Source organism: Monodelphis domestica, chromosome 1 (genome assembly GCF_027887165.1).
Source record: "Monodelphis domestica isolate mMonDom1 chromosome 1, mMonDom1.pri, whole genome shotgun sequence".
In the NCBI taxonomy this organism is placed as follows: Eukaryota; Metazoa; Chordata; class Mammalia; order Didelphimorphia; family Didelphidae; genus Monodelphis; species Monodelphis domestica.
The window spans coordinates 249,544,644-249,570,984 of NC_077227.1; the positions used below are offsets into that span (position 1 = coordinate 249,544,644).

Here is a 26,341-nt window from a genome sequence, read left to right on the forward strand (position 1 = left end):
GGCAGAATGGGCTGAATTGTTCAATGAAGCTTGGGCTCTGGGACATATTTTTGATGGCATCTTTAAAAGAAAGTCACTTGTTTTATGTAACTGCTCTTGCCAAATTGTCTTCAAATGCTGAATATCCAGCACTCTGGGCAGGTAAGTTTGGAAGAATAGAATTCTATAAACTGAATTCTTCCCATTTTGCAGGTAAGAGAATATAGAAAATACAAGAAAGTGAATCAAATTTAATTTTGGTGCAAATGAGCTCTAAAACTCAAAAGAAAAGTCAAATTCTAATCTGGAGGATCATCAGACTTTCTAATTTAAGCAACCAACAGTACATGGTAATTGGTTCATTTGAATAGTGAAGGCTATTCCAACTGAATATTGTGCAACCAGTTCTGGAGTCTTACAAATTATCAATTCTGTGAAGGGGTGTCGTGTATTTAAATTCTAATTATGCAAACAGGACAGTTAGCTCTAACCCAATAGAAATATGGCATGTAAATTCAAATAATGTGACCGCTTCACAGGATCCATTATTCTTGCCCAGCGGGACCTAGGAAGAAGCATGTCACCAATGCTTTAAGAATGACTCTGCATAGACATGTTCCTGCCTCTGGTGGGCTTTCAATTCTACATTTTTAGTAATCTAACTACTGACATATAGATTATAAGCTCATTGATTTAGAGCTACAGAATTAATCTTGTCTAGGGTGTCTTCAAATACAAACTTGTGTATCTGAACCGATATTCATGTATGTATAATGTACCATGCGTGTACCACACACAATCATACCTGTATGTATGTATACATGTTTGTGTTATGATCCTTCCATGTATCTCTCTCTCTATATGTCTATATAAGGATTATAACCATGATCCTCTCTAGGTTATAGGGTAGTTGGAAGCAGAGGGAGAATTCAGTGGAGCAATGATTGTGAACATTTAAAAAAACTTCCCAGTTCCTTTCAATAGAACTTTACCTGTTAGAGTTAGCTAGAGATGAGAGTAAATAGGGAATTGGATATGGAGTCAGGAAGGCATGAGTTCAAATCCAGCCTCAGACATTTACTAGCTAATTTGACCCTGAGCAACTCATTAAGAGTCTGTTTGTCTCTGTTTCTTCATTAGTAAAATGGGGATAATACCTCTCTCCTAGGATAGAGAGAAAGTGAGAAAATATTTGCAAAGGGCTTTGCAAACCCTACAGAACTATATAAATGCTTACTAGCATAATCACTGCTTTGTTTTTAATGGACTCTGCTAAACCATAATTAATGATGCCTACTGCCTACCCCATCACCCTTTTCTGGGGAAGAAATACTGCTAAAGAAAGCGTCAGTTGAATATTAGGGACAAGTTGCAAAGTCACATATTATTTGAAACTGAACAGACAAAGAATTTCTGAGATAGACAAACACAGAAGGGTCACCAGGTTGCTTACACATCCAGGGCTTTACAATGGCTAAAGATATGCAAGTTCTATTGCTGGCAGTTTAGCTTTGTATTTTCTGTGTGAGCTCAGGGCATGTGGTTAATACCAATTTAGAAAGCCTTGAAAGTCCTAATAGAAACATAGACAGACCCTCTAGCAGCACTAGCAGGACCAATGATGATATTCACAGAGCAGGATTGATTTTTTTCCCTATGAGCAAATGAACAGCTTCTAAGATCTCTATCCATTTTGTTTTTTTCCCCCCTCTAGGGCTTAAATAACATGCATTTTTGAAAAGAAAATAATTTCTATTAGTATCTTGCATTTGGATGCCAGAAAAACGTCCTTTAAAGCCTCTGGCTATTTTCAAAGGCCCATCCTCTACAGGAATATCTTCATCAAAGCCCATCGATGACTTAACCCAAAAGTGCTAAGAGAAGGCAGAATAAAGAATGGAGCAACAGGGTCATTTGGTTACTGGATGAAAAATGAGAAAGTGAGACCAAAGAAATAGAATTATTTTCTCAATCACCTTTGGGAACTCAGAATGCTGGTTTGTTTTGTTTTGTGCTTTTGATTTGACCTTCTATAACAAAGGAAAGGCTGGATATACCAAAGCTATCAATAGGCTATAAATTTAAATCAGGCTATCTTAGATGTGGTGATTAAATCTTTCAAGTCATATGTCCTGAGAGACAATTAGGTTCAATGTGCCTTGGGTATTTTTTTCAAGTTGCATAATTAAAAGGTAAATTGTTCATTGATAACATACAGGCTTTTGATAAAATGTCCAAGGGTTTTACCAGTAGTCATCTGTGCTCACCTCATTGGGAGGCAGAATGTGACAAAACTTGGGGTCTAGGGAATGATGACAGTACACACATGTCACATTAGAGAATGAAGTGACAGGTAAATGGACAATAGTAATTGACCTCTAAATCTGAGGCACAAAACTTTTGTTTCCCTCTATACTCTTGACCAGGTTATCTTTGAGATGATTCAATACTATTGCAGGTGAAGGAGGATGAAAGCATAAAAAAGACTGAGAACACAGAGTTGAGATAGAGAAAGGGAGAAAAGGAAGAAGATATTTTAGCAGTCTTATTTAAAGAAGTAAACTTTCTCTCATAATGTTTTTGATAACTACTGGTATCTGCTTTGAGAAGCTCTCCTTCTGTAAGTTTTTTGACTGAAAATTAAAGCAAATTTTAAAATGCATCCACAAAAATAACAATTATTGTACAATTGATCCTAACAATGCCTCCTATGCCCTATCCATCAAACAGAAAATGTTTGATATGATGGCTAGAATTTGGTCCTTAGCTGTCTTCATCATCACCCACAAAAGTGTGAGATTAACCACAGTTTCATTCACATGCCACTTAAGGTTTGAAATGCCTGCAGTGCAGAAAGATCATTGTCACTACTTTCATAATTTTCATCTTTAATTTTAATTGGCTGAATGTTAACATAAATATCAGATTTAGCTTGAACATCACCTTGATCTCTCTTCTCGATCAAGGTAAAGGCTACAGTCTTTTCTTCAGCTGAATATTTCCTGTTCTTTTCTTTAAAACAAGTTAATTATGTCATAAATTCCTTGTTTTAAAACATAAATTCCTTGTTTAAAAAACCCTTGTTTAGAAGGGACCTTACTGTTCATCTAGTCCATCAGTCTCATATCTATCCAGTCTCACACATCCTTATTTTACAAATGAGGTAACAGATCCATGGCGTCAGAAAGACTTGCCTAAATACTAATACTAATACAGATACTAATTGGCAGTCAGGATCTGAATCGATATATAGCTCTAATTCCAGCAATCTTTCCATTAAACTACATTAACCCCCTAGATTCAGTATGAGCCAGCCAGCATTAGGTAGGTAATCAATTGATTGGTTAAACAGTACCTGGTTTAATAAGCCTCCAGAAGCTTTCTGTGGTGGTCTTTACCCATAAAAAAATCTACAAAGATGAGTTTGTATTTAATGATTTGGTAGCGGTCCAGAGAAAATTCTTATTTAAGGAATATGAATGGGAATTTGAAATATGGGAAGAATTAATACAAAATGTGTACCTGAGGGATAATGTTCATTCACTGGCCAGTTGTCAACCTGAAGTGTGGCATTGCCACCATTCCTGGTGAAACGCACGACATGGTATTTGCCATCATTTACTGGGGTACTCTCCTCTTTGATGGAGATGTCCACTGTACCAATGTTGAAGACCACTCCTATCTTGCCTTGTTCCTGAAAGGCAAAATAAAAAAGGTAGTATTAATATTTGTTAATCCAATAGCAAGCAGGTGTTAAATACCTACTATGTATAAGGCAGTAGGTACTGAAGATACAAATACAAAAGCAAGACAGCTCAACATCCATGGGGCTTAAATTCTATTAGGGGGATAAAAAATATTGACATATAATAAAAGAACAAAAACAAGATATGTACAAGAAAATTACACAATGATTTTAAAGGAGGTACTAATAACCAGGGGAATCAAGAAAGGCCTCTTCAAAGAGGTGGCACTTGAGATAAGCCCTTCAAGGCTTAGCTTCAAAAGCCTCCCTTGGGGGAGCCAGATGTTCCAAGAAGTATAGGTGAGGAGAGAGACTATTACATACCTAAGGACAGCTTGTGCAAACAACAATACTGATTATCTAAAGAGTGAGCTCTTAAAGGCAAAAAACCCATTTTTGATAAGCCCGAATCATGTGACACTGAGAAAAACTCTCTCAAGAGTTTTTATCCAAATATTAACTAAAATTTATATTATGGAATAATGAGTATTCCTATAGCTGTTTTCATCTGAAGGATGGAAACCACTGATATCATTTGAAAAATTAACAAAAAATTATTAAATGGCTAGTAAGTGCTGGGAACTGTGGTAGATGCTGAGAATACAAAGACTAGTCAAGGTAAGTCAAGAAATTGACTTTTTGGCTTGACTGAACTTGTGCTATGTTTTAGGGATATGGAAAGACAAATATAAAATAGCCTTTACCCAGTAGGAAATTATATTCTTTCTATCAGGGGAGACAAAGCATCTCTCTCTCTCTCTCTCTCTCTCTCTCTCTCTCTCTCTCTCTCTCTCTCTCTCTCTCTCTCTCTCTCCATATATATATATATATATATATATATATATGTATCTATATATAGATACATACATATATGCATGCACGCACACACACACACACACACACACACACACACACACACACAAGGAATGCAAGAAGCTTCAGGGGAAAGACACTACCAGCATGGGGGATCAAAATAAGGTCTCACATGTAAAAGGTGACAATTGAGTCAATAATTGAAGGAAAATAAGAGATTCTAAGAGGCGGCAGTGAAAAAGGAGAACTTTTTAGGCATGGGACCCAGCCAGTGAAAAGGCAGAGAGAATAGTGGAATGTTATATGTGAGGAAGAACAAAAAAGATAATGCTAAAAAAGGTAGATTAGAAGTTGGCTATAAAAGTCTCTAAATTGGAAAAAGGTATTTACATGTAGAAGCAATAGAGAGTGACTAGGGTTTATGAGTAATAAAGTGAGATGGTCAGATATGCCTTAAAGAAAACATGATCTGGGGCAGTTAGGTTGCTCAGTGAGTAGATACCAGGAGACAGCATTGGGTTCAAATATGCCTTTAGACATTTTCTAGCTGTGTGATTTCGGGCAAGTCACTTAACCTCATTTGCCAATCCATTACTGCTCTTCTTTGGAACTGATATAGAGTGCTGATTCTAAGATGAAGGGTAAGGATTTGAGAAAAAGGAACGAAGGAAGGAAGGAAGGAAGGAAGGAAGGAAGGAAGGAAGGAAGGAAGGAAGGAAGGAAGGAAGGAAGAAACAAAGAAACAAAGAAACAAAAAAACACAAATAAATGAAGAAAAATAAACAAAAAACAAAGAAATAAAAAAACAAAAAAGAAACAAAGACACAAAGAAAGAAGAAGAAACAGAAAGAACATAAAAGAAAGAAAGGAAGAAGAAAGAAAGAGAAATAAACAAACAAAAACAAAGAACAAAGAAACAAGACACAAAGAAAAAGCAAGCAAGCAAGCAAGCAAGCAAGAAAGAAAGAAAGAAAGAAAGAAAGAAAGAAAGAAAGAAAGAAAGAAAGAAAGAAAGAAAGAAAGAAAGAAAGAAAGAAAGAAGTGAAGAATGGAAGAAGGAAGGAAGGAAGGAAGGAAGGAAGGAAGGAAGGAAGGAAGGAAGGAAGGAAGGAAGGAAGGAAGGAAGGAAGGCAGGAAGGCAGGAAGGCAGGAAGGCAGAAAGGCAGGAAGGCAGGAAGGCAGGAAGGCAGGAAGGCAGGAAGGAAGGAAGGAAGAAATCAATTTTTCTTTGTTATCTGTGTAAAGGCTACACTAGAAAATGACAGACTTGAAACAATGAGAATGGTAAGGAGATTAATGCTATAGTTTAAGCAAGATGTAACAAAAGACCTAGGAAGAGGACAGTGACCATCTTTTAAAGAGTAAGGCAGCCAGATGGTACAGTGGAGTTCAAATCTGACCTCATATACTGACCAGCTGTTTGACTTTGGGCAATCACTTAACCCTATTTGCTCCTTCCTCATCTGAAAAATTAGTTGGAAAAAGCAATGGCAAAATCTCTCTAGTATCTTTGCCAAGAAAACCCCAAATGGGGTCATGAAGAGTCAGACATGACTGACAATGATTAAACAACAATAATATCTTTTACAGATAAGGATAAGAATATACGCATCCTTTAAAAATGGCATCTCTTAGAATAACCAAAGTGTGCTATTTTACATTTAGGGTCAAGAATCATGTCAATCTCTGAGAATTATTTTGATATTTCCTATGAAATACATAAGATACTGCCAAGAGGACCTGTTGGCCAGTAGAATAAGCCACTGAATGTATTGGCCAGTGGGTGACAAACAGGCTTAAGAATTCCAAGGAGCATTAAACAATTATACTTTACACTTAGAAAACTGGAAGAACCCTTTAGACTTCCATTCCAAACACACCACATCTGACATTCTTTTAAGTAATCTTGCAATGATGCCAAGGTTATCATTTAAAAAATGAAAAATTCAACCTTTTTTTATACTCTTTTTCCTTTTTCTGATTTTTTTCTACTTATCCCTAGATAATTAGGATAGGTTTACTTTTTTCTTCACAGCATGGACTGAGTTAATGACATAACATCGACATTCTCACAGAAATAAGAATTCTATTACAGGTTGAATATATACAGGGTGCACTGTAGTTTCTGCCTAATCTTGCTCCCTTGTCAGTGGATGTTTTGGAAAACTAGTTATCTTGGAAAATAGCAGACATAAATATTTGTGTTAACTTGAATGAATAAATTGAATAAACTTTCATTATTGTTATTCCAAAGTCACCATTATATACATAGTCCTGTCTGTTCATTTGAAAATGGGATTGGATAACTGAATTTAAAAAAATGGAAATAACTGAATGAATGAATGAATGAATGAATGAAAAATACATAAGTGATTGTTCTGGGCCTAGCACTGTGCTAAATTCGAGGGGTAGAAATAAAAAGAATTACAAAGTACTAGAATTTGAAGGGATGCTTATCAGTTGGGAAATGTATAAACAAGTTGTGGCATATGATTGTGATAAAATACTTCTGCATCATAAGAAATGGTGAACAGGCTAATTTTGAACAAATACATGAAATTATGTAGAATTAAATGAGGAGAACCAAGAAAAAAGGAACAGAAAAAATATTTGAAGAATGGCTTGTGTATGTCCACCACCAGAGAAAGAATTGATAAACAGAAATAAAACATAGTTTTATATATCCATATTTCTTTTTTTTTTCAAATGATGACTTCTCTAATGAGGGAAAAGAAGGGAGGGAGGAAGCTAACTGAGTATTTTAATGTAATAAATAAATAAATAAATTTAAATTAAAAAAAAAAAGAATGAGAATCTCTCAAGGACCGCATTTTCTAATAGAGATTGATGCCATTTAGAGAAGGAGAAGACTATAAGGAGTTTGGTGTTTTGGAATCAGAGGGATGGCAACCTATGAATCAATATTAATATGCCCTCTTCAGAAGCAATGGTACTATTGATTGAATACCTAGAAGAGAAAGATAATATAGAAAGCCAATGTCCTTGGAGGATAAATGGAAGGGATATGAAGCAAAAACGAATATGTTAGCTTGCCTTAATTCAGTCTCCAATCAAGACAGTTCAGCTTCAGGCTCAGAGTTCAAAGTTGAATAGGTTTACTTTCCCAGGGTCCAAGTATATGGATTTCAGTTGCACTTCATATGCCAAGATGGCCTTAGTTGGTGACTGCTTGACAAGACATTGGAAATGTCCTCATCTGATAGAGTGGACTAGGTAAGTTTGTACTTAGAATCTGAAGATAGTCTTGGTAATTGAAGGTGAATGGTTATAATTTTGCATAGGGGAACACAGAAATACTTCAAATACAGTTTGGTCAATGTTGTCTATAATGGTTTTTCCAGTGCTGTATGAATCCATTTCTAGAGGAGTAAATATAGTCCATTCATTATCAGTAAAATCAAACCTGTTCTATATATAAATATATTTATAGTTATCAGTTCACCTTACAGTGAACTCTTTTAGGAAGGGCACAGGAATGTCAGCAGGGGGAGATCCTCTAGCTTGTTGACACAGAATCCATTCATCCAATTCATAGTTATTTTGTTAATGCTAAAATTTAGTCTAATAAATCAACTTCTCCAATACCAAAATGTATCACCAAGTGCATACTATGCATATAGTGGGTGTTAAATAATTATCCACACTGATAATTTTTTGCATGTCATCTCAGTGATATCTTTGGGAACTGTGAACCTGAAGTGAAATAGGAGTTCATGAATTCCATTGTAGGCCTAATACACTGCCTGCTACCAATATTTTATATAGTACTTTGAAGACTTTTGTCTGCTTATAGGTTCTTTTCTATTTTTTCCCCTAAAAGAGAGTAAATGCCCAATTGTTGACTATTAGAAGATTACTGGAAACCCAGCTTAGACATTCTTTCTCTAATTTATGAGAGATCAAGGAGGCTCCTGTGGATCAGTTTCTATACTGTAGAATAAAGAGCCAAAGAGAGAGGAAAAATTATTAGGGATTGAATAGAAGAAAAGTTGAGTTCTTAAACTTTATCTTCATGAGACCAGTGAAGCTCAGAATAAATGTAGCTGCAATAAGTAATGTAGAAATTATTTAGGAAAAGTTTTCATAATCAAGTGGTTCCAAAATCCCCTCCCTATCAACATCTCCACATTTATGGATGAACCACCAAACAATTACCAAAAGATTTTGTTTTGATTACAGGGAAAAAAAAAAGCAACAGAGCTTGGATTCCAGTATGCATTCCATGGCTATTGGTGATGAGGATATTATCTACTTGCCAGAGAGCAACTGTGGAACAAACAGTAACCACTGCCAAAGCACTTATTGCTCCCTTTCTATGGTAATCAGGAACTACTTGGAGACAGATTGAATGTAAGCATTGGGATAATAAGATGTGAAGTGTAGGGATGTAATCAGCCCTCTCTAAACAGCACTTATCATCTAGCTTTTGGAATGGATTCACAAAATCGAACCCTTTTTCAATTTTCTTAGCAGTCTGTATCAGTTACTGAATGACAGATTAAGATCAGGGATAGTTAGAAAAGACTTCAGGCATCATTTAGTCCAACCCCTTTATTTTACAGAAGAGAAAACTGAGGACCTAAGAAAATAAGTGACTTGCCCAAGGTCACACACCCATAAAGGAACAGAGGCAGGATTATATAACGAGGTCCTCTGATTCTATATTAAATTTTCCTTCAATCTTCCAAACTTCTGGAAATTCAAAGGCTGTGAATTTTAATTCTGATTATCATTTTAATCTGTGAGATTTGATTACAACCTTACTCTTAAAAGGTCTCAGTAAACTATAACACAGGATTTTCTCAGTAGATCTCAGAGCTTTTGGGAAATAGAAGTCAATGAAATGGCACCATATAGCCTTGATGCTGAGAGAACATAGTGAGAAAAAACCCTGAGAAAGGTTGTACTGAAGGTAGAATCAATACTGTCATGGCCATAATCTAAAGGTATGTAGGAAGATCTACCTACCTACCTACCTACCTACCTACCTACCTACCTACCTATCTATCTATCTATCTGTCTGTCTGTCTGTCTGTCTGTCAGTCTATCTATCTAGAGATGGCTGTATGTATGTTGTATGTACATATATATATGTATGTATGTGATAAATTTCATATATATTGAATCCTGGAGAAGAAAGCAGAGACTGCATACTACAAGGTCCGTTCCCATTATAGATTCAGAAATATTCAGCAAGGTCCAAAGATTTGTCTTAGACCACTAAAATATATGACAATTAAATAATTCAATGTTAACTTCTTCATGAAGCCTTTCCTAATATTCCCAGCTTCCTGTGCCTTCCCCCAGACATTCACCCTACATTATTTCATACATATTTATATATGTATATTTTGGCTCTCTTCCTAAAGGTAAACTCTGTGAGTCTAAGGACTTTTCTTATTTTTATCTCTGTATCCATAATATCTAGCGTAGTGCTTGACAATCAATGACTTGACAATCAATCTATAAGCATTTACTAAGTGCCTACATTGTGCCATATATTGCTAGACACTCACATATAAGTAGAGACTTAGAGACTTGCTGAATGATTTATTGCCAAATACTCTACATATATTATTTCATTTGAGATGATTTTTTATAATCCTCCAAGGTAAACACTACAAGTATCACTATCCTCATTTTACAGATAAGGAAATTGAGGTTCAAAGAGATTAGGTAAATTGCTCACTGAGGTCACATAACTGGTAAATATCAGAGGTGGCATTTGAACTCATGTCCCACCTGATTCCAAGGTCTATCACATTACCTATTGTGCAATTCTGTTTTCTATGGTGGAAAATGATAAAAGGATCTATATATACTCCTAGTTCTCTAACTAAGGTCATAAAGTCATAGATTTAAAGCCATATACAATTTTAGAAATCATCCAGTTTAACTTTTTCACTTTATAGATGAAGAAGCTGAGACTATAGAATCTATGATTTTACCAATGCCACAATGGTAAGTATTAAGTGGAAAGTTCAGAATTTGAATTCAGATCCCATGACTCTAACTTAAACATTCTCTCCCCTATACCATACTACTTCCCATGTTGAAAAGTACCAGAAAAGTCTACATTTCTAACTGCCAACCTAAGTACTAGAATAGTAGACCAAATGCCAAATCAAAACAGATAAAACAAAAATTCCTGGAAAATTAGGAAAGCAACAGCAGCAGCAAGAATGAAGATTAACCAAGTGTCTATTAGGTGAGAGGCATTGGGCTAAGTGTTGGAAGACTAATATTCAGGCACTTTAGTTCACTAAAGGAATTTTTTAAATGTCACTGTCTGGAATTGGGAGAGCTTCTCTACCCAGTGAATCTGTTGAAGGAACCAGAAAGTCATTAACCAGCAGTGACAGCCAGGCATATAACCCATAAAACATTATAGTTCCAGGAGCCATCAGGAAGCGACCCAAAAGGAACTCTTTAATGTTGTATACTACCCATTTGATCAGGTTAGAGGAAAGGCTCTTGTTCCCTTTTTTATATTTCATGAAACTGTTGAATAACCTCAGTTCATGGAGAGAATGAATAAATGAATGAATCAATGGAAAGCACTTATTAAGCTGTTATTCACCCACACCCAACTCTTTGTGACCTCATTTGGGTGTTTTCTTGGCAAAGATCCTGGAGTAGTTTTCTATTTCCTTATCTATTTCATTTTACAGATAAGAAAACTGAGGCAAAGGAGGTTAAGTGACTTGCCAAAGGGAGGCAAGATTTGATTTCAGGTTTTCTCAGCTCTAATGCTCCAATGCAAGACCTAATTGTTCAAGGCTAGAATTTAAAAAGCAAATGAAAAACAAAACACTTCATGTAAATTCTCACTTGATCTTCAAAATAACCCTTTGAGATAAAGGCTATGATCACTTTGAGTTTATAGCTGAGACTGAGGCTAAGGGACTTGCCCAGGTTCACTAAAGGATTCTGAAAAAAAAGTGAAACTGAGGAGGTGGGCAGTGGTCTTAATTAGCATTGAGTTGTGGGACTTCCACTTCCAATGGGCTTGCCTCACTAAGTGGATAGTTTTTCAGAACTTGTATTCGTACAAAAATGGGAAACATCCAAGAAATCTCTATTCCACAGATAGTATTATTGCAGATTCAGTTCATTTTGGTCACTAATTAATCAGAGACCTTTCACGGGCAAAGATGAGATCTTTAAACCAGCAATATTTGGCAGAGTCTCTGTCAAAAGCAAATAAAAGATAAGTCTTGGTTCAATGAGTTGGAATGATCTAGCTAGCTAGCTCTATCATCAGATTTTTTTTTTGAGAGATCCATAATAGATGCAGGAAAGGAAGAGATTTAATCTCTGCCAGGAAAATAAATAAGTAAATGCTTGGTCCTTATCTTAGACACAGCACATTTGGGATTGCAATCATTCTTATAAAGAGATCACTGCAATTCTACTAGCAGATGCCAAAGTCAATGGAGACCCTAACCCCAATGTCTCATTTTGCCTCCCTCGTCGGTAAATGTGACCACACGAAGCCTCAGATATGGTTTCTGTCCTGTCAGGAGTAAGATTTCATTTCTGCAGCCTCTCTGTTATTTTTCAGAAGACTGCACTGACAGTGTAATGGGTAGCAAAACTGTACTGCTTCAGTCCATAATGAGACACAGGAGAAAACTTGTGGAAAGTACCTATCCATACATCTGTCTCAGTTTGAATCTTTTCTCGTTTTCCTCAATAGCTACAAAAAGACACACTGACTGTCTATGAGTCAAAGGTGGAAAAGAAATCTAGTGAAATGGCTAAAGGAATTGCCATGACTCAGCTAAATATGTGATACTGGGCAACTCATTTAACCTCTTTGGGCCTCTCTTTCTTCATCTTTAAAATGGGTACAAGGGGGCAGCTGGGTAGCTTAGTAGATTGAGAGTCAGGCCCAAAGATAGGAGGTCCTGGGTTCAAATCTGATCTCAGACACTTCCTAGCTGTGTGCCCCTGTAAGTCACTTAATCCCCATTGCCTATCCCTTACCGTTCTTCTGCCTTAGAACCACAGTATTGGTTCTAAGACAGAAGGTAAGGGTTTAAAAAAATAAATAAATAAAATAAAATGGGTACAACACTAACAGCTATACCTCTCTCACTGGGCTTTTTTGAAACTCCAAATTAGATTAATTATTATTTTATTATTAATTAATTAGATTGTTTGAAGTCAAACCAATAATCATTTCTGAAACCCAGACTTTTTAACAGGCACTATTCTAAATTCTGAGGATACAAAGAAAGAGGAAAAAATAGCTTCCGCTTACTCTTAAGGAGCTCTCAATCCAAGAGAGGAGACACCGTGCCAATAATGGCGCAAGGGGAAGGTGTGAACAAAGTGAATGGAAGATAGTCAGTGGAGAGGAGGCACTAGCATTGAGGAGTCTTGAGAATGACTTCTTGTAAAAGAAAGGATTTTAGCGGAGTCTTAAGGGAAGGAACGAGGGAGAGATTTGGAGGGAAAGACTTTGTAGAACAGGAGATAGACAGAAAAAATGACTAGAGTTGAGAGATGGAGTGTCTTGTTTGAGGGAAAGCAAGAGGGTAAGTGTCACTGGATCTGAGAGTACTCAGAAAAGAATAAGGGAGAACACACTTTTCAAAGTATAAAGCACGATAGAAATGTCAGTTACAGGTGGTGTTATTTCTACTTTAGTTATTATCATTTTCATAAGCGGCAGTACTCAATTTACTATTAAGGAGAGAAATCCATGTTTCTTACTCCATCTAAGTTTGTTTTAAACATGCCCGGAATTATCTTAGCCTAATAATATGATAAGAAATAGGAATGGGTGAGGAGGGGCGCACTTGTAAGAGGCCAGCACAGGGAAACGGGCAGATAGCAAACACATCTTTCCAGCCAGCTGAAATGGTTCTTGAAAACCACTTTACACAGCGCATCCAGGATCACAACTTTATAGGTGCAATCTCTCCAACCTTTGGTTCCTATTACTGGCCACTTGAAGATGAGTGAAGTGAAGCTGGGGAATGATCTGGCCATAAACGGTAACTCCACCACCCATCCCCACTGAAGTCACGAGGGAGGAAATCAATTCAATCTGTGATCTTCCATTATATTGAAGAGAAACACTAGCCGTGAATCAGAAAACAGGACAAAAGAATCCTCAAGTGCGTTTAGTGGATGAAGGTAAGATGGAGGAGAAACAGTTGTTTTTAAACAACCAGGAAGGCTTCATCAATAATGAATATTTATGGATTCCTGGGCTGCCCAGGATTAGTCCCATGCCTAATGTCCTGATTTCCTCTTCTTGATATTACAACTGATTCCCGTGGAGGTGACCCAGGAGGTGCTGCTCACACCAAGCTGAGGGAATAAGGAGAAGCAGGAACAAGGGAAATCCTCAGGGGCAAGAAAAAAAAAAAGATCCTTCTGAAAAAAATTCTTCATCCATTCCAAAAGGCCCCAAGGGAAACTGTAATACCCCATTAGACTGCTTTAGAGAATTGTAGCTGACAGAAATGGAATCCTGCTTCCTATCACATACCAGGGAGATTTGCACTAACACATTATAATGATGACAGTATGCAATACTTTAACACTCTAGCTTCCCACACAATGGATCTTTTCCTTTCCTGTTAGAGACTGATATTGTGGAAGAGAGCTAATTCACAAGGCAGCCAGTGAGACTTGGCCATAACTGAAGCCTTGAACCAGAGGAAGTAAAACGAGTAGGGAATGAGAGGTGTTTTGGTGGAGGAGTGTGCAAGACCTGGAAAACAGGAGGCCCTGGGTTCAAATTTGACCTCCAACACTTCCTAGCTGTGTGAACCTTGGCAACACTTAACTCCATTTGCCTAGTTCTTGTTGTCACTTCTGCCTTGGAACAGATAACCCAGTATTGATTCTAAGAAAAAAAAAATAAGGATTTAAAAATAGAGAAAGAAAGAAGAGGGAGGGAGAGGGAGAAGGAAAGTGGGAGAGAGAGACAAAGAGAGATGGAGATAGAGAGACAGTCAAAAAGAGAGAGAGACAGAAACAGAGGGACAGAAACAGAGACAGAGAAAGAGAGAAAGACAGAGACACAGAGAGACAGAGAGACACAGAGAGGCAGAGACAAAGAGAAACAAAGAGAGATAGAGATAGAGAGACAGATGGAGAGAGACAGAAACAGAGAGACAGATGGAGAGAGACAGAGAGACAGATGAAGAGACTGAGAGACAGAGACAGATGGAGAGAGACAGAAACAGAGAGATGGAGAGAGAGAGAGAGAGAAAGTCACTCTAAAAGAAGTAAAGCAAGTACAGGAGGAAATCTGCAAAACAAAAACTCTATTACCCACCAAAATGCAGGAGGGGACCCAAGCACTCTGGCTTGGAGTGTCTGGCCAGGAATACAAAGGCTGGAAAGGGAGGAAGAGGCCAGGTTATAAAGAATTCTAAATGCCAAAAAGAAGACTTCATATATGATACTTGGGGCAATAGGGAGCCACTAGAATTTATTGAGTACTGATGTGATATTGGTTAAGCCTATGTTTTAGAAAGGACACTCCGACAGCTTATAGGAAGACAGATTGGAATGGGAAATAAGGAAGGGAGACCAATGATAAAGCTATTACAATAGTCTCTTCAAGAAGTGATGAGGTGGAGCTTCTTAGGTAACTCAGTGGATAGAGAGGCAGACCTGGAGGTAGGAGGTCTTGGATTCAAATTTAACCCCAGACACTTCCTAACTATGTGACTGTGTCACACAAGCTCCATTTCCCTAGTCCTGTCTGCTCTTCTGCCTTGGAAATGACACCAATTCCAAAACAGAAGAAAAGGGTTTTAAAAAAAGAAGAGGCAATGAGAGACTGAACTAAGGCGATGACTGTGCTAATAGAAAGAAGAGGGCATTTATGAGGAAAGTGAAAGTAAAAATGACATAATTTGGCAAAGCATTAGATATGTGGTGGCTATTGTGCCTCAGTAATTGATACAATGCCAATAGCCTTGACAGTAATAGAAAAGTGCAAAAGAAGGCAGAAGTTTGGGGGAGAAAGATAATGAATTCTGTTTTGGAGTGATGAACTTGAAATGTCTATAAAGAATTACATTTCAAGTTGTTTCCCTGAATTTCAATTTTCTTATATGCAAAAAAAATAAATAAATATATACATTCCTACTTTCACAGAATTATTGAAAGTGTTTTTATGTAAAGAATTATTTAATCATGACCTGCTTATTGTTACTTTAGCCTTCAATGTTACTGAATTCTGAATTTAAATTAAAAATCTACCTTTGCCATGCTCTTTAGGCAAGCTAATCACTCTCATTACGGCTCTAGAGTCCCACGTGCAAAAAAATGCATAGATCTTGAATGTAAAATGCCTTATTCTGGCATGCCAGGTATGGCTTAAACCTATCATTCCACCCTTATCTCTTCCTAACTCTGTGTTTTAAGCTCGACTGGATGGCTCTTCATCCTCTGTCTTTATCCTGTACTTCCCATGGCTGAGCCTTTGCTCATGCAGTTCTCCAGGCTGGGATTGTCCGCCATGCCTCCTCCAGTTCTGCTCCTTATCTCTGTTAGAAGCTCCTCTTCACCTTCAAGGTCTAGCTCAGGGGCCAGGAAATAACCAGCAAGACTTTATTTCTTCCCTGCCCTTGCCTCAACTCATGCTCATCCCCTCCAAGTAAGGGAACATCTTTCTCTCACCTCAAATTTTCCATTGTATTAGGCTGGGACCTTCCCTTTACATTTAACTGACTTTCCTTTGTACTGAGTCTCAGGATCCCCTGTATTCCTATTAAGAGCACATGTATTTCCTATTTATACTCATTAGATTATAAGGTTTTTGAGAGCAAGATCTGTCCTATGGTTGATAGGTGGCACAGGAGATAGGTCACCTGGAATAAAAATAGATCTGAGTTCAAATCCTGCCTCAGACATTTATTTTATATATATATATATTATATGATCATGATGAAGTCACTTTAGCTATCTGCCTCAGTTTCCTTATTTATGAAATGGGGATAATAATGTCACCTACTTTCCAGTGTTGTTGTGAGGGTTCAGTAAATGATATGTAAAGAGCTTTGTAAATCTTAAAGTGATACATCAATATTAGCTAATGTAACATAATTTGCATAAAATAATACAATGATATAATAATTATTGTTATAAGTTTTACTATCCTTAGCTCCAAACATAGCACCTTATGCCAAAAAGACAGTTAATTAGTGTTTCTTGACCATAATTCAATAGAACTGAGGATTAAGAATGCTACCCATTTCATGACAGGGTGGTAATAGATAAAAATTACTGAATTAAAAATATATTGTGACATGACTAATGCACAGATTTTTAAAAATATGTATATTTGTTTTAAAGATGTTTCCTTCCACAATAAGAGAATAGGAAAAAGTAAAAATAAATGTTTGTTAATTAAAAAATAAAATTAATAAAATTAATGTTTGTTGAATGAATAAATTAATGTTGAAAAACATATGCACACAAAGATATCAACCAATTAATTTGATTCCCAAGAAAAATTTTAATGAGGGCAGATAAGGATAAATTTTCTTGATTACAATACTTACTTAGGAAAATAAAAATGAGAAGAAAATACAGTGTAAATTAACTAATCATTGAGAATATGCCTTCAATAAGGGCCATCAGGCTTTTTCTTAAGGACAATATTTCTTGAACAGTAATTTGTCATTTCCTTCTACAGCTCATTTTACAGATGAGAAAACTGAAGTAAACAGGGTGAAGTAACTTGCTCAGGGTAAACAGCTAATAAGTGTCTGAGGTTGGATTTGAACTGGACTCTAGACCTTGTGCTCTATCTGTTCTGCTACCTAGCTGCCAGATTAGTCAATAGTTAATCACAATAAATTAGTCTCTATATACAAAGACTTGTTGTCCCTACAGACTGTTGGGAGAATCAAAATGGGAAACAAGAACTTTGTTCTTTTAAAAAAATTTAAACCCTTACCTTCCATCTTAGAACCAATCCTAGGTATTGGTTCTAAGACAGAAGAGTGGTAAGGGCTAAGCAATAGGTGTTAAGTGACTTGCTCAGGGTCACACAGCTGGGAAGTGTCTGAGGTCAGATTTGAACCCAGGATCTCCCATCTCTGGGCCTGGCTTTCAATCTACTGGGCTACCCAGCTGCCCCCAAGAACTTTGTTCTTAAGGAGCTTCTCAGGGATTCCCCAGGAGATTGTTTCTCTTATCTATATCCAGAAATCCCTAATAGGTATTACATAAGAAACTATAGTACTCATCTACAATACAGGAATCCATCCCTCTTGTCTTTTCTTTTTTCTTTTCTTCCTTCTTTTTAATAGAGAAGAAAAAGAGATAGGGACAAGCATGAATACAGTTGCAATATGTATTATTCCTTATTTCTTCTCCACTTCTTTGATTAGGCTATCCTTTGTATTTTGGGAGACCTTCCCTCCATAGTTCTGCAAATAGACTGGAATGCCAGTCTTCCTTAAAGCTAAGCATACATCAGCTCCCATTTTATTCTCTAAGCCTTTCTTAATCTTACAAAACTTCAGCAAATAACTTTGCAAAAAATATGTATTTTGCTTAGATATTATTTTCCTTAGATAAAAAGAAACCACCTTGAAGGCAGGAATAATTCATTGCTTTTTTAAAATTTGTTTTTGTACCCAGTACTGTGCATAATCAGTGTCTGTTCTACTAAGGAAGAGTCTGAGGTAACCATTTATTGACTCAGTTTCCTCATTTGTAAAATGAACTCGAGAAGGAAATGGCACATCACTCCACTATCTTTGCCATGAAAATCACAAATGTGGTCACAAAGAGTCAGACATGACTGAAAAATGACTGACCTACAGCAAAGTAAGCCATGGCTCTGTTCTAGATTGGAAGGGTAGTTCTGAACAGGAATTGACTGGCAAAAGGAATTAAAATGCAAGACAATCTAACCAGCAGCTTGATTTGAAAAGGAAGAATGGTACAATGAAAAGAGCACTTGATTTGGAATTATATCATTGGCTCAAATGCTGTCTCTTCACCTTTCTAAATTGTAATTTTGGACAGGTGAGTTAATCTTTCTGGATGTTGGCTTCTTCATATGTAAAATGAAGAATTTGGATTGGAGGAACACCAAAATCACCTTTAAACCTATAACCCTTTCTATGTATCCTTAAAAACAATACTAATGTTTAATTGTTCAAATTATATTTCTAGGTAATTTTCATGTTTAAGATCCCAATTTCAACCTCTTATACGAACTAATCTATTAATGGTGGGGGCAAAGATTGAAAGGCAGCTTTTGTAGTAACCCCAACACTGGACCAAAGCCAACCTCTCAGTTGGCAGGATCCAACTGACATTTGGTAGGGCAGTGCTAACCGAAACCCAATACCGACTGAGCACCACCAGTAAATGTCTTGTTTCTGCCTTCTAATCTCAACTGCAGTTTTGATGAAGCACCTAAAAGTCCTAGCAATTAGACCTCAAAAACTATAATTTTGTGGCACCATTATGGCACCTGAACTAAATGACCATAGACTATAATGTTCTAAAGTTTCCCTGGAATATGTAAAAATTGAATTCTGCATCTACTGGTGAATCATAAACCACAGGACTTGGAACTAGAAGCAAAACTAGTCTAATTCTCTTGTTTTATTGATAAGAAAACTGAAATCCAATGAAATTAACTTTTTAATAAGTGTGATTTGTCCAAGGTCACAGAAGTGGTAAGTAGCAAAGCTGAATATCCAAACCAATTTCTCTGGCTCCAAAGGAGGTAGCTGAGAGTTCATTGTTGTTTGTTTTGTTTTTTCCTCTATATCATAGCATGTCTTAGAATTTCACTATTGGTCTCTCTGACTTTCCACAGGAAGTAATTTACATTATGATGATCTGAGTTTGTCTCATTCCCTCTACTAGATTGTAAGCTCCTTGAAGGTGTGGAACTATGTCTTTTCTGAATGTTTCTGAAGTGTCACTGGACTAGAAACAGAGCTGGGTTGATAAATGTCTGAGAACTGGCTCTCAATTTGTCAGTTGTCAATTAAGATCTAAATGCTCATGCAAATTTAACAATTAGCTCTCTAGAGTCTATTTGAGTTGACTACAGCATACTACTTAGCAGGAGTCAGGAGGCCTCAGTTTGAACTCATCTTAACTCTTCCATTGGCTTTTGATAAATCCCTATTTCTTTGGATTTCAGTTTGCTAAGCTATAAAATGATAAGGTTTTACAAGATGATCTCTAAGGTCCATTCAGCTCTGACATTGTATGATTATATGATTTTCTTTCCTTCTGACCAATTACTTTCAATCGCTAATATAATATCACATTATGAATATTTTAGCACAAGGAAGATTAGCAGATGCTCCCTAGGTGACCTGTATGTAAGTGAACCAGAATAATTGGAGGGGCTCCTTTGTTCTTTCAATACTAGCTTTCCTTTCCTTTTAGTTTTTGGACTCCACAGAAAACCAATTCATTTTTGAATGGTTTGCAACAGTGGGCTTCCTTCCATAGAATTAGAATGACCACATCACCTTCTTAATAAGATAAAGGCCAATGGGTAGGAAGATACTTCTCAGATCATATAGTCACAAAATCTTCTAAAGGAAGGAAGATCTTTCCTGATTATCTACTTTTCAAATCACAATAATAGCTGACACTTTAATGTATGGCATATATTTTATAAGTATTATTTCTTTGTGTTCTCATCTGAGAGGTTGGTGCTTTTGTTATTTCCATTTGACAAATGGGCAAAATGAGACAGACAGAGGTCACAGAGCTAATGTCTGAAACTAGATTTAAATTCAGCTCTTCTTGACTCCAGATCCATTCTTTCTACCATGCCATCTATGTTCATCCAAATGATGGAATATACTAAAAAGACAGTGAATGAATGGATATATCATGAGTAATAAGGATGTCAAGCTAGTACCCAATTTATATAGCGAGTCATTTCATTCAACAGAAACCTGAATCTAAACTTGTCTCATTTCCCAGATGAGTCATAGATAGATTTAGATCAAATATTTCAGAGTTCCGAGCTCTTTAATATTCGGATTCATAGGACAAAACTACATAGATTACTATAATGATATACATAGGAGAAGAAATACACAGAGATTTGAAACTGAAATACTTCTGAATACCATATGTCTGAGTCTTAAAGGAGAAATGAAGGCAAGAGAAACTCAACCCCCCCCCCCAGATATATAAAGTCTATTGGTGAATTTCTCATTCTAGTCATAGGAAACATATTTCACAGAAAGCAAGAGATTAAAGGACCTTCATTAACTTTAACAGGAGTTAAGCCTCAGAATTTTATAAGGAGTCCATTTCCTATGATTTTTTCCAATCCCTTATTTTGGGTAACAGACTATTCTACTAAATAAGAACAATTATATAAATATACATTACTGTTTCTATGTTATGCTATGATCTGATACACTTGAATGTAGGAATAAGTATATGGAAGACTCATCTTGGATCTCATCCAAGGGAAATTGAGTTACCTGGAATGATTTCACTTTGACAAGCTCCAGCTAACACTAAGGGCAATAATAGCATTCTCTATAAGACCTATGTTTCAGTAAGATCATAGTGAATGCTGGTAACTGCCTCCTTGGAAAAGAATGGCAATTTCTGTTTAACAAAATATTTAAGTGAAAAAAAATCAAACCTGAGTACATCATAGCCTGTAAAGCAGGGGTCCCCAAACTATGGGCCCCTGAAGCTATTTATCTGGCCCCCACTGCACTTCTGGAAGGGGCACCTCTTTCACTGGTGGTCAGTGAGAGACATACATTGGCATCCTGTGCTCCTGGAGTACTATATGTGGAAGCACCACAAAGTGTGATGTCGCTCACATACAGTACTGCTTCTGGTAACAATCCTTTGCATGGTGCCTTGTTCTGAGAGTAACTGAAGGAGAACAAGGCACCGCATAAAGGATTATGTAGCTGCACAATGGTAGACGTCAGTAAAGTGAGCTGTGATTGGGGGAGGGGATGTACACTGCTGCCTGGTATAGTGGTGGTGGTGATGAGCTTGCACAAAGTGTGACAGGCCCATCACAGCCAGTGCTGCATCCTCCACTATCCCAAACAGCAGAACGAAGATTTATTCATAGTATGTTTGTTTGTTTTTTTTATAGTCCGACCCTCCAATGGCTTGAAGGACAGTGAACTGGCTCCCTGTGTAAAAAGTTTAGGGACCCCTGCTTTAAAGAGTCCAGTTTGTTGAATTAAGAAATGTTAGTTAGCCACAGTAATCATGATGGCTTTGCCACACTTCTGTCTACCAAAGGCCAGACTTCTCTCTCTAAAAATGAATGAATGAAAATGAAAAACTAAGAACTAGAATGTTTTCAACTTACAAAACATAAAACTGCATCTGCTTGCCTGGTGCTGAAAAAAAAAGTATCTCTGCTAAAACATGGCATAAAATAGAAAGGATTCTATTTTTTTTTCCTTCCAGGAGAGAAAAGAGAAAAAGAAGAAAAGAGAAGGGGATGGTCAGTAGGAGGGAGTTACAAAGAGGAGAAAGACACCCAGATGGATCAGCATGACTTTCAAAGATAGCACATGAATAGGATAACAGAGAGAGAAAATAATATTCAAGTTGACCAGAGAACTTTCACTTTTTGTTTCCTCCTGGAGAGTGTGTTTCCTTAGAAAGAGCAAAGAAATGATCGGGGATAAAGGGCTGAATCAAATTCACTGCTGACTCATTATCATTTCTTCTACTCCTCATCCCTCCATTCCCCCACATATATATACTCCATGTTCTCTTTTTCAGCATTTCAGAAACTTTCTCCCCCTGCTCAGAACTGTGTGTTCCTTTTGACTCATACACTGGAGAGGTATTAAAATGCTAATAGCTTAAAGTTTCTCCTCCAAAAATGCACACAGTTCTGTGGGAGCAAATGAAGCACACGTCAAGGGGTGACAGCCCCTAAAAACCAAATCCCTTCCTTCTCTCCCCAAGACTACAGTTTATTGCATATGAGGAGTAAGGGAAGAGAAAGGGGATGGCAGGCCCATGATTCTCTCAAGCAGTCTAGACCTTCAAAGGTATCTACAAAGGGATACGGCAGCTGTGAAAAATGGTGATTAACTAGAGCTTTCTGGGTATACCTGCTAGGGGACTCATCTTGAGATGAACAGGCAAAGACGGAGTCTCACTTTTCTAATCCTCGTTATCTTAAACAAAATGGTCAGGCACCTCTATATTTCAGCTGTAAATGCCTCGTGTATAGCTTCCAGTGTTTGTGCGTGTATGCCTGTGTGTTGTGAGATAGTGTAGCAGCTTGGTATATCATGCCCATGATATTTTATGAATCTCTTTTTATGTTGGTTATTGCCATTGCCACATTTCTATCAGGGTCTGGATTATATCTGTATTTTACTGATTGAAACCTTAACGCTTTTTCTTTTCAACTCAAGGGAATCATTCTGACTTACCCCTAACTCACTATAATAGCCTAAATAGTGTCCCCCCCCCCCCCAACCCCTGCCCCGAAAAGAGAAATTTATCCATTAGGAAAGCACAGCAGGATGGCAGGCCTCCTGGCTTTCATCCCTGTGTAAAATCCTTTGTGGGCTAATGGTGCTGGGGTATTAACCATCTGGCCACAGAAGCAGAGGAATGCAAAGGAGTTCTTTTCATGTACTCCTCCCGGATCGGATTGGTAAAAATGGCCAAAGACAAACAAAGGAATCTGAGAAAACCTTGCCAGGCAAAGTGATCTAGTTGTGATCCAAGGCTCTTTGAAACACCCTCGCTAGTCACTCCAGCTATGAGAGAATGCTTCTCCCTTCCAAATCCATGTGCTTCTTTGATAGGATAATTGAAAGCTGTTTCCTCCCCTGCTTTTATGTGCAGGAGCCTTAGATACACAAAACAGTAAGCTTTGTGTCACTGCCAATATTTACCACCTAGGCTGTTCTTACAGGTGTTTGAAAGTCCACAAATCACCCTGGTGCGTCACCTTTCCCAAGTGGTGTGGTTTACATTTTAAACACTTTGTAAGGCACAGTATTCTCTTGCTCTGCCTCAGTCTCTATCTCTGTGTCTGTCTCCCCCTTCTCTGTCTCCATTTCTATCTCTCTCTCTGTTTCTGTCTGTCTCCCTCTTTCTATCTCTCTGTCTCTCTCTCCTCCATCACTTCCTTTCCCCCTCTCACTCTCTCTTTCTCTCTTCTTTATTCTTTCTCTCTTCTCTTTTCTGTTTTTCTATCTCCCCCTTTGTCTCTCTATCTGTTTGTCTCTCTCCCTTTATCTGACTCTCTGTCTCTGTCTCCCTCTGTCTTTCATCCATCTCTTCCTCTTTCCCCTCATTTTCCTCTACCTCTCTCTTTCTTCTCTTCTCTTTGTCTCTGTCTCCTCCCTCCCTCTCTCTGCATCTCTCTTTCTGCCTCTGTCTCTCTGTTTCAGTCTGTCTGTCTCTCCCTCCCCTCCCTCTCTCTTCCTCTTTTCTGTCCCTGTCTCTTTTCCTCTATCTGATCCTGTCTCTGTCTCTGTTTCTGTCTGTCTGTCTCTCCATCCCCTCCCTGTTTCTCTTCCTCCCTTTTTCTGTCTCTCTCTCTCCCTCCATCTAAATCTGTTTGTCTCTCTCCTCTGTGTTTCTATCTCTCTTCCCCATCTTTTCCTCTCCCCCCTCTTTCCTCTACTTCTCTGCTTCTCTTCTCTTCATGTCTCTCTCTGTCTCTTCTCTCCCTCCTTCCCTCTCTGTCTTTCTCTCCCTTTCTCTCCCTGGCTCTTCATCCCTCTCCTTCCCTCTTTTCATGTACTCTCCCTCTTCCTCCCTCTTTTCATGTACTCTCCCTCTCCCACCCTGATTTTCACCACTACCAGGCCAGCATGTAGAGTTTGAATTATACACACAAGCCTATCTATCTATCTAGATACCAAGTACAACTAGCACAGAAGTTGGCACAGTAGGGAGATAAAAAATATTTTTGATTGGTTGAGTAATCGAATAATGAAATTTCTGTTGTGGTAGCTAAAGGCACAAATATTTTTAATAGTTCTGATTTGAAGTTTTTCTTTAATTGAGAGAAGAAAAGGGAACAAAACTAAGAGGATGAGGAATAGGATGCTAGAAAAATGAAGAGCTGTTTGTAGGTTAAAGAAAACCTCAGACCACATGATCTCCAAAAATCACCAAAAGAAAAGGCAGCAGTGCCTTTAACTTTTCCCACATCTCTATTTAAATGAATTGAGAGGAAAGAGAATTACTGTACTGTAGTTCTGCTCCAACCCTGAGGATATGGATTCATGCTGGAATAGTATCCAGAATTTTCAGTTGGCCCATTCTTAATAGGGCTCCCCTTGGTCTTTGAATTAATTCTAGGTCAAGCTCCAAATTTTTTATGGGTTCCAAGTCAAAAGAGATACCAAAGAAATTGTAAATTCAGTCTAAAATTCTATTGAAGGAAGCAGTTAGGTGGCACTAGAGATAGGAGGTCCTGGCTTCAAATTTATCCTCTGACACTTCTTAGTTATATGACCCTGAGCAAGTAACTTAATGTAGGGGTCCCCAAACTATGGCCCATGGGCCACATGCAGCCCCCTGAGGCCATTTATCCAGCCCCCACCTCACTTCCGGAAGGGGCACCTCTTTCATTGGTGGCCAGTGAGAGGAACACTGTATGTGGCAGCACTGCAAAGTATGGCCTGTCTCACATGCAGTACTACTTCCAGTGATGTAATCCTTTGCATGGTGCCTTGTTCTGAGAGTAACTGAACGAGAACAAGGCACCAAACAAAGGATTATGTGGCTGCACAATGGAAGATGTCAACATGGTGAGCGGAGATCTGAGGGAGGGGATTCCGCACTGTGTATACTGCTGCCTGGTATAGTGGTGGCAGTGAGGGGCCTGTGCAGGGTGTGACAGGCCTATCACAGCCAGCACTACAGCCTCCACTATTCCAGATAGCAGTATACAGTGTTGCAGGCCCAGCACCACCTCTAGTACTGTATATAGGCATCATATAGCAGTGATCTGGCCTGTGACATCAGCGGTGGGCCTCTACTGTGAGAAACCCACCACTGCCACTGGGTGTTTTATAAGCACCTCCTGTTTTTTTGGGGGGGGGCAAATTAATATAAGAGAGTGTCTTATTTTGGGGGAAACACAGTAGTACAATGGCCCCAATACTCCCCTAGATGCACAACATAATGACCCCTATCTCCCACTTTTTCTGATTCTTCCACTGATTCAGCCATTCTATTTCTTTGCTAAAGAACCCTAGTATAGGGGCCATTATGTTGTGCATCTGGGGGAGTATGGTTGCCACTGTACTATGTGGGGAAAGTAAGGCATGTGTTTTTCATATTACAGTCTTTAATTACAGATCTATGAATAAAGACCGTAAGAGGACACACACTAGTGTTGTGCCTTCTTTTTTCCTGTCATGGAATTTGATTGCATGGGTCTTACCCATTTCATCACTGCAAGCAAGTTTTTAAGACTCCAAGTTAATAGCGTGCACTGGCAGACCATTTGTGGAGACAGAATTTGTTAAAGGGTGCCTTCTTTCTGTTGCCAAAGAGATGTGTCCAGAAAAGGCAGACTTATTTAGTACAGTTAGTCTTTCAGGATTTTTTTAATTTACATGAAGGATTGAAGAAATGGGAAACAATTTGCATCAGCATTTGCAAAACTCTGCAAGAAAACTTCCTATTTTTTCTTGGCAATCGATGAAAGCAATGATTTTTGTGATTCTGCCCAACTTCTAATTTTTATTCGTGGGATGAATGACAATTTTGAAGTCACAGAAGAGCTTGCTGCACTGCAAAGCATCAAAGGAACAACTATAGAAGAGG

The 26,341-nt window shown here is 37.8% G+C and overlaps 1 protein-coding gene across 15 annotated transcripts in view; it reads right to left on the bottom strand.

Moving 5' to 3' along the window:
- The window catches only part of NRXN3 (neurexin 3), a 2,159,162-nt gene that overhangs the window by 220,284 nt on the left and 1,912,537 nt on the right, over window positions 1-26,341 (bottom strand). For all 15 annotated transcript variants that reach the window (XM_056820749.1, XM_056820726.1, XM_016428731.2 and 12 more), the window contains one exon: window positions 3,502-3,673. In XM_056820749.1, coding sequence (XP_056676727.1) covers window positions 3,502-3,673 — 172 coding nt within the window. The remainder of the gene's footprint in view (window positions 1-3,501; window positions 3,674-26,341) is intronic.